The 16,348-nt window shown below is 41.9% G+C and overlaps 1 protein-coding gene across 4 annotated transcripts in view; it reads left to right on the top strand.

Moving 5' to 3' along the window:
* kiaa1549la (KIAA1549-like a) overlaps nt 1-16,348 on the top strand; it is a 187,394-nt gene that overhangs the window by 66,565 nt on the left and 104,481 nt on the right. For all 4 annotated transcript variants that reach the window (XM_034085732.2, XM_034085730.2, XM_034085731.2 and 1 more), the window contains exons 2-4: nt 1,413-2,048; nt 6,640-7,470; nt 8,010-8,125. In XM_034085732.2, coding sequence (XP_033941623.1) covers nt 1,413-2,048; nt 6,640-7,470; nt 8,010-8,125 — 1,583 coding nt within the window. The remainder of the gene's footprint in view (nt 1-1,412; nt 2,049-6,639; nt 7,471-8,009; nt 8,126-16,348) is intronic.

Here is a 16,348-nt window from a genome sequence, read left to right as displayed (position 1 = left end):
GATTAGTATCTGTGAAATCACAGCTGATTAGGGTGTGTGTGTGTGTGTGTGTGTGTGTGTGTGTGTGTGTGTGTGTGTGTGTGTGTGTGTGTGTGTGTGTGTGTGTGTGTGTGTGTGTGTGTGTGTGTGTGTGCATATGTGTCCTAATGTATACTGGAACATCTCAATTAATTCCCTATGCTGTATCCTCTAAAACACAACTGACCTACTTTAGACATTATTACTATTTTCCACAATGTAAGACTTTTTATTTAATCCCTTTGGATAAATGTGTGTGAGGCGGATGAGAGAAAGAGAAATAATATGCATATTTAAGCATTTGAGAGTGTGTATGCTCTCATGGTGAGTGTGTGTGAGCAGAGCAGTTTTAAATCTCCTGGCCCTTGAACAGTTGTGCGGGCACATTATGAGGACTGATGATTCGAAGGCTCCAGCTGTGTGTGTGTGTGTGTGTGTGTGTGTGTGTGTGTGTGTGTGTGTGTGTGTGTGTGTGTGTGTGTATGCATGTGGGTTTTGTGTGAATTGAAGATCAAATGTTAGATAAGATAGGAAATAACTACAATTGAAGTTATTGTATGCATGCACGATTAAAGAGTTCTAACTAGCCCCGTGGCAAATATCTTTGTTTGTTTTTATCATATTTAGTCAACTTCATCCTGTATTGTGTTTTTTTCTGTCAGGCCATTTGATCTTTTTTATCTTATCTTACTCAAAGAAAACATCAACTGTTTGACTCGTTTCCTCATGGAAACGGTCAACATTGTCTTCTTGTTTATTCATCAGATTCTATTGAACATTTAAATCAATCTAGTCTAGCCAACATTTCCTTTAACTAAGCCAGTTGCTTTCATTGTTAACTTTAACTTAAGTATATTACTCTTATTTAATGTGTCAATAGATAAATGACTATGCCAACAGTTTTGATAGCGTCTAAAGTCTAAAAATATCTATGAAGGAGAAACGTGACGCGCAAGAATCCGTTCCACTCCTTGTGTGCCTTTACCCTTTATACCTCCGCAAAATGGGCTCAAAGACCATTTGTACCACTTACCTAATTATTATGTTCTTTATGTGAGTGTAAGTGTGGTCAAAAGAACATGTCACTCCCGGGCTAACCTCCACTATCTTTCAATGGCACGAATAAAAGAACAGATGAAAGCAGTCTGGTATAACTGTACCATCACCGCCAAAGCTCTCGTGAACACACCCACGGACAATGACTGAAAAATAGGACACAATAAACATGAAAAATACAGAGACCTTACACTTGGTACCTAAAGTTTTAGTTTATGAAATGAACACCGGTAGGACAAAGGATTCAAGGAGTGCTCACAATGTTCCTGCTGCCCAAATGAAACACTAACTCTGATGTTCCTTCCTCCACCTCCCTATCCCTCATGTTTCCTTTACAGCTGACGGAGCTCACCATGAGAAAGTGAGACGGGCTGTCCGGCCTCTGGACCCCGCAGTCCCCATCCCCTGGTCTGGAGTCAGAGCCGGGGCTAAAGACAAAGCTGTGAAGGATGAGGGTAAAGTGTTTTCTGAGGCCGGAGCAGCACTTTGGACTGAGACAGAAGCAGGAGTCCGTGTTGGGACAGACGGCAACGTTTTCGCTGGGGCTAGAATTATGACAGGAACCTTGACTGAAGTTGGGGCTGAATGGAGTCCCACGGATGCTAAGGGGGGTGGTCTGTCAATGATGCCCAGGAACCCTGCAGCTTTTGTGGGGCCACAGAGCCTGCAGACACGTGGAGAGGGCCAGAGAGAGCAGGCAGCCCCTTCCATTCTGGCAGAGACACCAGTGCTGGGAAAACCTTTAGGACTGCTGTCTAAAGCGGCTTGGTCCAGAAGCTCCTCTTCATCCCCATCCAAGGCCTCCTCGTCCTCCTCTTCCTCCTCCTCCTCCTCATCTGCAACAAAAACATCCTCTTTGCCATCCTCCTCCTCTGCAGCCAGCAACACAGAGAGTGAGACGGCAAGATCAGAGAACGTCTCTCTGGTTGTTGTCAACAGCAACTCCTCCAGCAGCAACAGCAGCTCCACTTCAGGTACAGTGCGCGGTTGTTCTGTCATCTCAACTTTACATTGTCATTAATCATTTGCTTAAGCCTTATCACATGCAGCAATCTTTGTTTAACAATACCAGGCCTGTCAAGATCTGATTTCTTCACTTACTGATACAAATGTGCATAGGGCTTTAGACAAAGCTTTACTTTTAATTTAAAGATTTTGGAGGGTCTTGTTTATTTCTCAGCCTTTATAAACCCCAAAAAAACATAGCAACATCGTAAGTGATGGATCAAGCAGTGGTTAGCATTAAAGCATTCTCTGCTAATTAGCGTGCTACTTAAATCAGTAAACTAATGTTACTTCCAAAGCCAAGAAATATGCAAGAACAATAAAGGTCGACATTTAAGTTAGAATGTTGACCATCACCTGGTAGCATGTAGCTTTAGTCTCAGTCTTTTAGCATAACATTATTTGACCCTTTACTCTTACCCGTTTAAAGCTGATAACATCTTCTGGCAAAAGTCATCATATTAGCCAACAAATAGCTTACCCATCATATTGAAATAATAACTTGGCTATGATTTATAAACTAAAACACATTTTCATGGCATTTCCATTGTAAACGTCATCAGGGCAGAAAGTTCAGGTTCAGCCTCAATATATTTGGGGATAATTAAAAGGAGTCATCTTTATTTGTAGACAGCCAAGCCCCCTCCTGCGTGGTGGAGCATTATATGCTTAAAAATCAAATGTAGGATATAAACACAACTAAACTGCAATGATAGCAAAGCTGTGGCTTGTGTTTTTGGGGTAATAAAGTCCAAATCATGTTGTCACCCAATGATTGACGTCTGAGAAAGATGAAAAATGTAAATTATACATTGTTAAGAAAATGCTGCATCTCTTGCATTTATTGACATGGAGGACCCTTATTGTAACCTTTTTAATATCATTTTTTGTAAGTTTCAATTGCTTGGTTTTCGTGAAATTAGCCTGTTTTCCTCTTAAAGTGTAACAGATTGATGCATCTCCACAGATCATCTTAAAGGCTTCGGAATCCCACCATTGTAGTTAACAAACTGTAAAAACTAGGGCCCCCAAACAGCATCTTGCATAGGGCCCCCCAAAAAGCTAGAAGAAAGAAAACAGCCCTGAACGTCACCAGCTAAGTCTGTAGACTCTTGGCAACAGAGGGTCTCTGTTAGCTTGATCCACTGGTCCTTAGACTAGGATTGGATATGCAATATATTACAAGAATGGAAAGCTTGAAAGTGTCACAACAAAATGACATGGAGTGGGCGGAGCCTAACAAGCAGTCAGTCTATTTTTTTCAAAATGTTTTATAATAGTTATTTTTCATTAATTATCATCTGTAATAAATGTCAACACAATGCAATTTCCAGCATTTCTATCATCATAACCATCATCCCATCGCCATCATCATCATCATCATCATCATCATCATCATCATCATCATCATCATCATGTTGTCATCACCCTTTTCATATTGTCCCCATCATCATCATCATCATCATCATCATCATCATCATCATCATCATCATCAGCAGCATCATCAGCATCACCACCATGTCCTGTCCCATCCTCCGTGTCTCCCCACTTCCTGTTTCGCCATCATCAGCAAGGTAATTCTTCAACACATCATTTTAACTTCCAAACGCAGAAATGCTCTTAAGCCATTTTCTAGTATTTCCTATCACATGGATCCATATCACAGTCACAAAGCATTGGTCCTCATTTGGTGATGGGGGGGGGATAAGAGGGAATGCAAATCTCTCTCTAAAGGATTGATTGCCTCCCTCTTGTTCTCCCCATCCTTCTTTACACCTCATATCAACATTTCACTGTATTATAAGAGATGATTTGGATTGAATAAAATAACCCCTGACAATAAATGGTTTACTTAATACAAATTGGATTTCTGTTTTCTATAAAAAAGGACAACAGCTGCACATTTTATCCTATTAATTATAATTGACGACAGATGAAGCCATTTAGGGATGGGAAAAGGGTAAAGAAGTTTGTTAAATTTAGGAAATATAAAATACTGCTATTATACCGTCTTCATTGTTAGACTCCTCTATGAGCGCTATCATGACACTGTGATTCAGTTATGTTATCTAAGTTAAAGGATTTGGATAGCAATAGAGTGGTGCAGGAATGAGTCCTTAAACCTGGAAATTAGTTAGCATTTTACCACTTCCGGTTCACTCATCTCAAATTAAAATGTTTTCAAACACCTTTTTGGTTAGATGCCTTAAATAAGGTCAGTGATTAACACAAGCCTAAGATATTACATTACATTGCATTTAGCTGACGCTTTTATCCAAAGCGACTTACAATAAGTGTGTTCGACCAACAAAATACAAACTTGAAGAAAACAGAATCATACTGTATAAGTACATCAGGTTTCATAGAGCTAAAACATTTCAAGTGCTACTCAACTGGCTTTAGATAAGCCAGTCCTTTATTAGTATATAAGTGCTTTGTTAATAGTTCTATCGCTCAAAGTGGAGTCGAAAGAGATGAGTGTTCAGTCTGCGCCGGAAGGTGTCTGCTGTCCGGATTTCAATGGGGAGCTCATTCCACCATTTTGGAGCCAGGATAGCAAACCCACGTGTTTTTGCTGATGGGAACTTGGGTCTCCCTCGCAGTGCGGGTGCAGCGAGTCGTTTGGCTGATGCAGAGCGGAGTGCACGTGCTGGGGTGTACGGTTTAACCATGTCCTGGATGTAGGAAGGGCCAGATCCATTCGCAGCATGGTACGCAAGTACCATTGTCTTGAAGTGGATTCTAGCAGTTACCGGAAGCCAGTGAAGGGAGCGGAGGAGCGGCGTGGTGTGGGAGAATTTAGGAAGGTTGAAGACCAGACGAGCCGCTGCATTCTGGATGAGCTGCAGAGGTCGGATGGCACATGCAGGTAGACCAGCCAGGAGGGAGTTGCAGTAGTCTAGGCGTGAGGTGACGAGAGCCTGGACCAGAACCTGCGTCGCTTTCTGGGTCAGCTGGGGACGCATCCTCCTGATGTTGTAAAGCGTGTATCTGCAGCAGCGGGTTGTAGCAGCGATGTTTGCAGTGAAGGACAGGTTGTTATCTAGGGTCACACCCAGATTCCTTGCAGTCTGAGTCGGGGAAACAATAGAGGTGCCGATGTTGATTGTTAGGTCAAGAGTGGGACAATCTTTTCCCGGAAGGAAAAGCAGTTCAGTCTTGTCAAGGTTGAGCTTGAGATGATGAGCGGACATCCACTGAGAGATGTCAGCTAGACAAGCAGAGATGCGTGCGACGACCTGGGTCTCTGAGCGGGGTAAGGACAGAATTAATTGGGTGTCGTCAGCGTAGCAGTGGTATGAAAAAACATGCGGGCTAATGACTGATCCGAGCGAGTTTTGTGTACAAGGAGAAGAGGAGGGGACCAAGGACAGAGCCCTGAGGGACCCCTGTAGTTAATTGACAAGGGTCGGACTCCGACCCTCTCCAAGTAACCCTGTAGGTGCGGTCTTTGAGGTATGAGGTGATGAGGGAAAGTGCAGAGCCTGAAACTCCAAGTTCTTGGAGAGTGCGAAGGAGGATCTGATGATCCACCGTGTCGAATGCAGCAGACGGGTCCAAAAGGATGATGACAGAGAGGGAGGCTGCTTTAGCCGTGTGCAGTTCCTCAGTGACAGCAAGGAGGGCAGTTTCTGTGGAGTGACCTGCCTTGAAACCAGAAGGTTGTTCTGATGGAGATAACAGGAGAGTTGTTCAAGTGTTGTTCAAGTTGTTCAGTGCGTTCAAGTGTTTTAGACAGGAACGGGAGGAGAGAGACAGGCCTGTAGTTTATAACATCAGACGGGTTGAGAGTGGGCTTCTTTAGGAGAGGGTTTACTCTTGCCTCCTTGAGACTGTTTGGAAAGTGACCAGAAGTTAGAGAAGTGTTGATGAAATGGGTGAGAAACGGTAGAATATCAGGAGCGATAGTTTGAAGGAGGTTGGAAGGGATAGGGTCCAGAGGACAGGTGGTAGGGCGGGCAGAGGTAATGAGGGTAAGAACCTCACTTGGAGAGAGAGGGGAGAAGGAGGTTAGTGTGTGGGTGAAGGGAGGGTCTGGTGACCCAGCGGTGAGTAGAGGTGAGTCAGAAAAAGAAGAGCGAATATCATCAACCTTTTTTTCAAAAGTGGTTAACAACGTCGCTTGACAGAAGGGAGGAGGGGGAAGGGGCTTTGGGAGGGTCCAAGAGGGTGGAGAAGATGGAAATAGTTTTTTGGGATTGGAATAGGAAGATTGGATCTTATCTTGAAAGAAAGCGCTTTTTGCCTGAGAGATCGAAGCAGAGAAAGAGGAGAGGAGAGCCTGATAGGTCAGGAGGTCGTCATGGTGTTTGGATTTCCACCATTTCCGCTCTGCTGCCCGAAGGATGGTTCTATTAGCACGCAGTGCGTCATTCTATACGTCAGTAAATACCTCACTCGTGAATGGCTGAAGCTTCTATTTGTCATATAAAGGGCTGCTAACAAGTCTCTAAAAGAGACTAAATCACACTTTTTTTTCTAAACCTAACCCTAACATTAGCGTTTTACTTCTTACCTTTTTTGGGAACAAAAAATGAACCCTAATTTTCTTTCCTGCAGAGGAGTCCGTGAGCAGCCGTCCAGCCTGGGATCTCCCCACCGTCCCTGAGTCGCTGCTGTCCACAGTGGGCGACCACGACGTCACACTTCCTTCCAACATCACCAGCCCCTTCTCCACCCACCAGTGGAACACCACCATTCCAGCGCACACCCGAAACACCTCACGGCTGACGACCACATCAACTAGCATCATAACCACATCTCTACCACCAACAACCACCACCTCAACTCTACCGTCATCCACCACAGCACAAACACCAAGGGCACAGACTGAAACCACCAGCCAGGACACTGTGACCAACAAGAGCCTCCAGCTGACCACAGTAACCATGACGACGCCCTCAACGACCACTATTACTGTGACCACCGCTGAGGTGATGACGACAATGGCGCCAACCACTGGGAGCGCACCAACAGAATCACCAAATACAACCGCCACTACAACCACGCAGCAAACCACAAGCCTCAAACCCACCACAGTGACTACAACCGAGCCTACAACCACAAGGACAACCACACCTGCCCCCCCCACCACCACTACTACTACTTCAACAACGGTCGCTCCAACTACTACCACCGCCACCACTACTACCAACACCCCTCCTCCAACCACGACCACTACTCCTGCACCTACTACTACTGTCGCCACTACAACGTCTACTATTACCATTACAACTACAACCACAACCACAGAGGTTCCCACCACCACTGTGTTCATCCCAATCGAGACCACGCCGCCTCCAACCACGACCACTGAACCCCCGTCCAGCACCAGTCCAGAAGAAAGTCCACTTCCATGCAACGTGACGGAGAAATACTGGGTCAGAACAGGTAGGTGTCTATGATAAACAGCAAGTAGAACACTAGACTTGTGATGCAATACAAATCAGTTAAATATTTGTTAGATGAATGCCTAAAATCTAAAGCTAGGGCAGGTAGTTTTTACCTACAATATTCTTAACGTTACAGTATGTAAGGGCATGCTGGTGTAATTTTGATGGAAAATGTTATTTAAAGCAATGATATATACAGGGATTTCAGAAGCGAAGGCACAAAGCAGCTACCTATTATATAGATGTAATTACATGCAAATTCATTAAAATCAAAGCAAGGGGCAGATCTTCCTCGGACATAAACACTTCTATAATATGAGGCTGGAGATTGTTCACTTTATTACACAGAGAGATGGGTTGATACTACTGTACTAACGACTTCACTAAGGTTGGCAATAGATGCAAAATTGCAACATTTAACCAACAGACAAGCTCCTGATTCCCTATTGTCGATGTAAGATTTGTCACAGAATATGAACACGCAAAATATCAACACGTATAAAGCTTACATTTCTTTTGTAATTTCTTCCTCCACAGTTCTCTCCATTGAGCTGCGTAGGAACTGCCTGGATCTGATTCTGAAACAGAATCTCTCTAAAGGACTGAGCCACGCCCTGCAGAGAGCGCTGAATGACTCTACAGCCTACGCCCAGGTAAGTGTCTTACAGGCTCAGATATAGTAACTACAACATTCTTTTTTATGTAACTAATGTCTTTTTTAGCGAGATCCACAGCCTCTTCCTAAGACGAACCCAGCACTTTTGTTGCCTTAAACGTATCAAGTAGTTGTGTTGCGTTGAATGGAGTATGAAGCCAAAACGGCCTGACTCCTTGGCCTGAGACCAAAATGCCCGGATCTTTCCTAGATCTTCCTGCAATATTCCGCATCCACAGGGCCTATAGAGCATGCACACTCACGTTTTCCTTAAGCCCCACCTTCAATCTGCTCCGTGGCGGCCGGTCTTGGCTCGCTCAAGAGGTTAAATAATTCAAAATTCAGCTATTTTCAAGATTTCTAGACCCTTATGATTTAGATTAGGACTATTCAAATGTTCCATCTATGAAGTTGGTTTCCCTAAATAAAAAATGTCAGATGATTTACAGACGTGGCTTTCCCAATGTAAGTCAATGGGAACAAATATTTTTGGGCCCAATGGCATCACATGGCTGACTTGGGAATTGAAGTACAACATTTTGGCCCAACAAAAATAGCGTCAACGTCCAACTTCCAACTTCCAACGGGGCTACAACGAGCGGATACAGATTCCATCCGACCCGACGTCAGCCCGGAATAGTGGGCGATAACGCTCCGCCTATCAGGGGAATGAGAGGTTGCCGTGGCATGACAACAGCATGGTAACATGACACTCGTGCCTCGCCCCCCTCCTTTGCAGGGGGGCGTGGTCAGCTGCAGCTCATTTGCCACAGAATCAGCCCTTGCAAAAACAGGGCTGGAATACAGCAAATAGAGTGAAATGAGGCATGGCTAAAATGCATGATCTGTTTGGTATTTTGAAAAAAAAACTTCACAGACATGTTTTATATAGGTATGACCCTACAATATATTATTCAAATAGCATGAGGTCCACTTTAAATAACATTTGGCTGCATGTGTGTAGATTTCCTATTGTTCAGCGTGCCCTTCACAATACTCTATAGTATTCATCATTTTCTTGCTCATTCTCCACACAACAACTTATCTGAATGGTGCTAGAAGAGAAATAAGAGGTGACTAATGCAGAGTTGGAGTCTGAATAGATATAACCTGTTGAATAGTCAGGTGGTGTTTACTTAGAGAGGTTATTACACAAACACGATAATGGAAAATAAATCCAGAATAAATTATTCTTTCCCTTTTTTCCTGCATCAGAGCACTGCAGTTGAGTAATGTTTATATTCTTTTGCAGGATGTTTTCCTTTTGATTATCCAACCTCTATTACATTATTTGTCAACTTCATTCTCAATCATTACTACAAGCTTTTGTTTTGGCATTAATGGTCAATAGACCTCCATTAAAAGCCAAATCAAATCTTATTTTGTTGGCAAAAAAGGCAAAACAATCTATTATTTTAACTTTAGTTCAAATCAGAGGAAATTATCTTTCATTTTTCTTGCAAAGAACCTTAAGGACACTCACATCCTCCAATGCATTTCTTTTAGGAGTACCGAAAGTATGACACAAGACATCTGGATCTTAGAACAGCAAACTCCATTGGAGTTTTTAAAAGTACATTGAAGACATATCTTTTTAATTTGGGGTAATTTTTGTTGAATCACTGTTCATGTTCTATTGTTTTATGGTTCTGTGATATAACACTTTCTGTTTGTTTATAACTTGTTTTTAATGATGTTCGTCTATCTTTATTTTGTATCTGTAAAGCAGTTTGGGCTGCATCTTGCATGAAAGGTGCTATATAAATAAAGTTTATATTGTTTCAGACAGAGGGTGAAAAGAGGTGCTGCAGCACAGGCAGTATGAGAAAAATAAAGAGATTTTCAAACATTAAAGCATGGAGACATGTCACAGTAGAGACACAAAACATAAATATGAACCTGAAAATGAGAAGAATAGGGCTCCTTTAACCTCTGGTTGATGACATAAAAATATATAGAAACTGGTCAAATTTGACCCGCAGATAACAGGACGGCGAATCTTCTCTCATCTCCAATGATCTCTCTCTTTCACGCTCTTCCTCAATATTTACATTCTTCCCATTGCTCCCCTCCTCCATGATCTCCCCTCTGAGTGAGCTCCCTTGGTTTAATCCGATTGATTTCCTGCCAACCTGTCTGTCTCGCCTGTTCGTCAGTCTTCCTGATGAGCCTGCCCGCCTCCCTGTCTGTCCACCTGTCTCTCTTCATCTCGCTGTCTGTCTGTCTTCCTATGCCTGCTTCTGCTATTTTTATCCAGTTGTTTGTGAGCCTGCATCGGGAGTGACTCAGTGTCTCTAAGCACCAGTCCACTTTCATCTACCCCCCTGCCACGCACGCAACGCACGCACGCACGCACGCACACGCACACACACACACACACACACACACACACACACACACACACACACACACACACACACACACACACACACACACACACACACACACACACACACACACACACACAGTTTCTCATCCTCTCCTTTAGATAACGTAGACTATTATTTTTACAATCTGGATCAGCCTGCTAGACAGCAGTGACAACTGTTATCTGTGTTGGTTATTCTCGCGTCCAGGAGAGAAGCTTAAAAAGGAGACTAAATGGAGTCTCTGAGATTGTTTCAAATTGGTACTTTAATTAGTAAAAAGCGTGGTAATGTTACAAACAGGATATTGTTCGACAGAAAAGCAGCTGTGTCTCTGGCTCTGGCAAGCGGAGAAAGAGGCCGAACCCCTCAGGTCGCGCTGTTTATATATCCTCTGCTGGCTCCTCCCTGCAGGCCGGCTCTCCCAACCCAGTCTCATAAAAAAACGTGTAATAACTACGTTGGTCCACAACGTAGGACGTATTATTTCTACAAAAACGCCTCTGAAATTGTAAGATTCTACGTTTTTTTTCACCATTCATTTCAATGGCTGGCGTCTATGTCACGTGATCTTCACATTTCTCCCTGCAGAAAAAAAAAAACATGGCCTACATTCGTTTTATTCTCGGTGGAAAATGCCTATTTTAAGGTTAGTTTGGCGATTAAAATGCCCTTTGATGTCATTTGATGCGAGAAATATGAGTTGTTATTTCAGAATATGTGTGCAGTGGATGTACATGATCTTTAGTTTGTAAGTTATTACGAAGATTACTTCAAGAAATTGTGTCTATACAACATTTTCATTGTTACCAAGGTGGTTGCTAGGGACGCTGCTATCGATATTATTTCTGTTATGTTGTGTAAAATGGTGTTATCTTTATTGCTACCCCCTTCCCCGTCAATGTATAGTGTTGGTCCACAGTGCAAACGTATTAGTTTAACAAAATCCGCATCTAAAATTGTGGCATAGTGTGGTGCCGAGAGATGGGAGTCGGAGGCGGGGTATCAAAGGTACAAGCTAGACTTTTATTTAGCATCTCAAAACACATGTAAACAGCTTCATGCCCGGGAAGCGAAGACCGGCGGAGACAGGAAGTCCGGCTCACTAAAATGTCCGTGCAGAACAATACCCTAACCCATAGATCCGTGGGTGAATAATGTCGATCACCACAATAGATACGTTATTTTCCCCTGTGCAATTCTCCATTTACTCAACAATAACACATAATTATCCTTGTGTTTATTTATTTGTTTGATTAATAAACACAAGTTGGAGTCCGTCAGGACCGAGGGTCGGAGCAGCTCATTTTCTTTACAGAATATTACACCCGGAAGTAAGTATTCTCTCCGCTTCGCTTGACAAACCCCGTGATAGTCCTCAAGCTCTGTGATTGGAGAGTGTGCAGAGCGTCGAACAGCACTTGAAATGGGATGGAACCACGGCAGACTGTCCAAAACTGGATTTGAACGGGTCCACCGCGTCCCCCACCCCGTCCCCAGAACTACACATGCTGGCTATTCTGTTTCGCAACATGTTCTCTATCTATGGCACGTCTCTACTGGGAGTTGTAGTTTTAAAAGACGTTTTCGTATTTCCCATAATAAGAAGTTGCCAGTATTCAACTGTGTACATCCCTGGAGGTTTAGGGGACAGGAAACACTCAAATTTAAAACATATCATTAATAAATGGGTGAAAATTGCTTGTGCCCATAATGGGCAGCATTAATATATACCCACACGACAGCTAAGGTCAGAAGAGCTCTATTTAACAGCTGGTCTTATGTCTGTGACCCCTCCTGTTGTTCATTGATGAGCCTGAAACATGCACTTGTCAAGGTTCAGAGGCACATTGTGCAAATATGGCAGTAGCCATCGATCAGCTTAAGATAAGATATACTTTATTGATCCCAAGTTGGAAACATTTGCGTTACATCAGCATGTGTATAGTTGTTGTGAAGAAGAAGCCTTCATCACAGTTGGCATAGGGGCATGGTAAAAGGCGCACTGAGGGTTACACACATTTGATAAAATAAAACCCAAGTCATTGTTTGTTCAAAACTAATTCATTGGAAGTCTTTTTGCAAGTAACCTGCTTACCCTCTCCTTCAAGGTTGTGAAGGCCAAACAGAGCCACAGAAAGAAGCGGCCTTAGGTAGAGGCGCAATCAGTGGGAACACCTGTGCGCAATTGGAGCATACCATGTAGTGCATGGGCGCGGGTGGCACTTTTCTTGCAAGTATAACAATGTTATTGTTTGGGGCTTCTGTGGTCAAAGAGATAATATGTTGACCTATTTTGATGTGGTGTGTTTGTAGATTAGAATGACATTGGTTAGGGGTATAAATAGTGGATTATCCTATGGGGAGGGGCTTAACATGTATAAAACCCTGGCCACAAGTGTTTTGGGGGAGTCTGACTGTGGCTGTAGAGCAGAGAGGTACCAGTTATGTGTCCTCGACCTGTATGTATATAGGAGGGTTTTGATTTCTTCCTGTACAATCCTTGTTACTTTGTGTTTTTAAAGCATGTTGGTGTTAATAAAAGCACCTAAGGATACATTTTTGGTGACTCTAGCCATCTTATTTAATTCCTAGTTTTTTCATCGAACCTTTTTATAACAGTTGTACATATGCAGTGGTGTTTATTTGTAAATAGAATAGATTAGAATAGAATATATCTTTATTGCCATCACACATCAGTGCAACGAAATTCAGTTGGCATCTTTCAATGCAATACATAACATAAATAAGAACACCATAAAAACAGTGATAAAGCAGAGACAGTAGCAATAATAATCAGGGTCATCATATGCACTTTACCAGAATGTTAAAATATATAAAGCTACAATGTTTAAATATAAATAGTTACTAAAAAAAAATATCAGTTGATACTTAATAAATATACAAATAAATAACATGGTATTTTAGGCTGCAGTCTTTGATGGGAAGTAGTGTGTTTGTATGTGTGCATGTTATAGTGCGTTTTGTGGTTGGACAGGGATGGGAGTGATGGAGGCCACAGCTCTGGGAAAGAAGCTGTTCTTCAGTCTGTTGGTGCGTGCTTTTATTGACCTGAACCGTCTGCCGGATGGCAGCGGTTCGAACAGTGAGTGGCCGGGGTGTGTGATGTCTCTGATGATACTGCTGGCTTTCTTCTGCAGTCGACTTTTGTAGATGTTATCAAGGTTGGGCAGCTCAGTCCCAACGATGCGCTGAGCAGCCTTCACCACCCGTTGCAGATCCTTCCGCTCTGCGGCTGTGCAGCTGGTGTACCACACAGTTATGCAGCTGGACAGGGTGCTTTCAATGGTCGACCGATATAAGTTTACCAGCAGTTTTTGTGGAAGCCTGGCCTGTCTTAGTTTCCTCAGGAAAAACAGTCTCTGCTGTGCCTTTTTCACCAGGTTTGAGGTGTTTGAGGTCCATGTTAATTTATTAGAGATGTTGACTCCAAGGAACCGTATGTCTTCCACGCTCTCCACTGCTTCTCCATGGATGTGGAGGGGGAGATGGACTTCCTTTTTTGTCCTCCTGAAATCAACAATGAGCTCCTTAGTTTTGGAGGTGTTAAGGACAAGGTTGTGTTCCTTACACCAGTCAGTCAGATGTTCCACCTCGAGCCTGTAGGCTGTCTCCTTATTGTCTGTAATAAGACTGACTACTGTGGTGTCGTCTGCACATTTTACTATGGAGTTGGAGGTGTGGATGGGGGTGCAGTCGCTGGTAAAAATATGTGATAAATCATTTAGTATAATCACACAAATTCTGTGTTTTATATTTAATAATTCTGTGTTCTTTATTTATTGATTGTTCAATACCTGACAAGGTCGGAGATGAAACACTTTGGTCACAGGTTCCTCAACAGTGCATCACAAGACATCTTTCAATATGTGTACCTCCACCATTAAATTGTCATATTCTGCACATTTATTATACTATCTACATACATCTTATAAGAGTATAATACATATGTATAATATCAGTTAAAATAAGTGCTTCAACATAGTTAACATTGCTGGAGGTATGCACAAATATTGATAGATGTCTTGTAATGCACTGTTGAGGAACCTGCGACCCAAGTTTTTCATTCATTGCATAACTACACCATAGTTGTGTAGGCCTATATGATATGTCAATAAACCTTAGAAAATCTTGAAAGGGATGTGCAAAATAGTCATTATATACAGTCTTTACTTAACTATTAGTAGAGAATAACGAGTAATGAATATACTTTATAGGGATCCTATTAATATCTAATAATAATGCAGCCGTACCGTGTATTACAATGCCGTTATGTGATGACTTTCAAAGAGAAAAGCAAGCACACTCGGAATAAAGTGTTTTCGGTCTGTTTCCGGTATTTGTTAATGACGATGTGCTGTGAGATGTGAGACTGGAATTGCACAGGGGAAAATAACGTTTCTGCACCATTTTAGATGCGGATTTTGTTAAACTAATACGTTTGCGCTGTGGACCAACACTATACTTTGACGGGGAAGGGGGTAGCAATAAAGATAACATCATTAAACAGTTACACAACATAACAGAAATAATATCGATAGCAGCGTCCCTAGCAACCACCTTGGTAACAATGAAAACGTTGTATAGACACCATTTCCTGAAGTAATCTTCGTAATAACTAGCAAACTAAAGATCATAATCTGAAATAACAACTCATATTTCTCGCATCAAATGACATCAAAACGCATTTTAATGGCCAAAGTAACTTTAAATAGGCATTTTACACCGAGAATAAAACGAAGTTCGGCCATGTTTTTTTTTTTCTGCAGGGATAAATGTGAAGATCACATGACATAGACGCCAGCCATTGAAATGAATGGTGAAAAAAAACGTAGGGATCTTACAATTTCAGAGGCGTTTTTGTAGAAATACTACGTCCTACGTTGTGGACCAACGTAGTTATTACACGTTTTTTTGTGAGACTGGGTTGGCTCTCCACGTTTCAATGTCCATTGTTACGCATATCAGAGGATACAGACATTGTACATTCACTATATCTAAACACGCCTTTTCTCCTCCTTAACTCTTTCATGACTTTTCATTTAACACATTCTAAACGCTGTAATCAATACTCCTAAAAATACAGGAAATACTTCACAGCAGTTTGGTTTCCGGTCGTTCCGAATGTTGTCACATGCTACCCACATCTGTAAACAATAACGTACTCAAATAAACTGTACCTTATACAACAATAATAATATCTCGACGTCTATAGTTGTAGTGTTGAAATCAGTAGGTTTCGCTGTGCAACATCATATCATATCGCTGCTAAATTCATCTCTATAGTAAATGGTATATTAGCCTCATGCTAACCGGAGATGAAGGATTTTCAGAATAAAAGCTTAACAAATGGTTGTGCACAATAACTTCTGGTTTTTCAGTATAAAACAGCATTTAAAACTGACGGTATGTTTAAGGTGCAATATGCTATCAAAACATTGATTTTAATTTCTGACAGTCCCTCCTTACACACCTAAAAGGGAGTTCTTCATCTGAACTCTGCATAGTACATAACTCATATCAAAAACATACAATCAAAATAGAATGGTTCGAATATCCTCAACTTTACAAAAATACAAAAATACTTTGACTGTGTTCAAACATAATAGTTTTCCCTTGTGCATAACTTCTAGTGTTAACATTCAATATGGTTCTTCAAAATAGCAGCAATGGCTTGGTATCAGAACATTTCTTCCTCCCTCCTTTCACAGAAACCGTTCTCATACCACGCTCAGTGTTGTTTTTACAAAGTGAAAATAAACGACCCATTTTAGAATAGTAATGATTCTAAAATACATGAAATCTACCATATAGAACAGTGAAAAATAATAAAA

The sequence above is a fragment of the Pseudochaenichthys georgianus genome, chromosome 6 (genome assembly GCF_902827115.2).
Source record: "Pseudochaenichthys georgianus chromosome 6, fPseGeo1.2, whole genome shotgun sequence".
Taxonomy (NCBI): domain Eukaryota; kingdom Metazoa; phylum Chordata; class Actinopteri; order Perciformes; family Channichthyidae; genus Pseudochaenichthys; species Pseudochaenichthys georgianus.
This window is presented reverse-complemented; position numbering and strand designations above follow the sequence as displayed.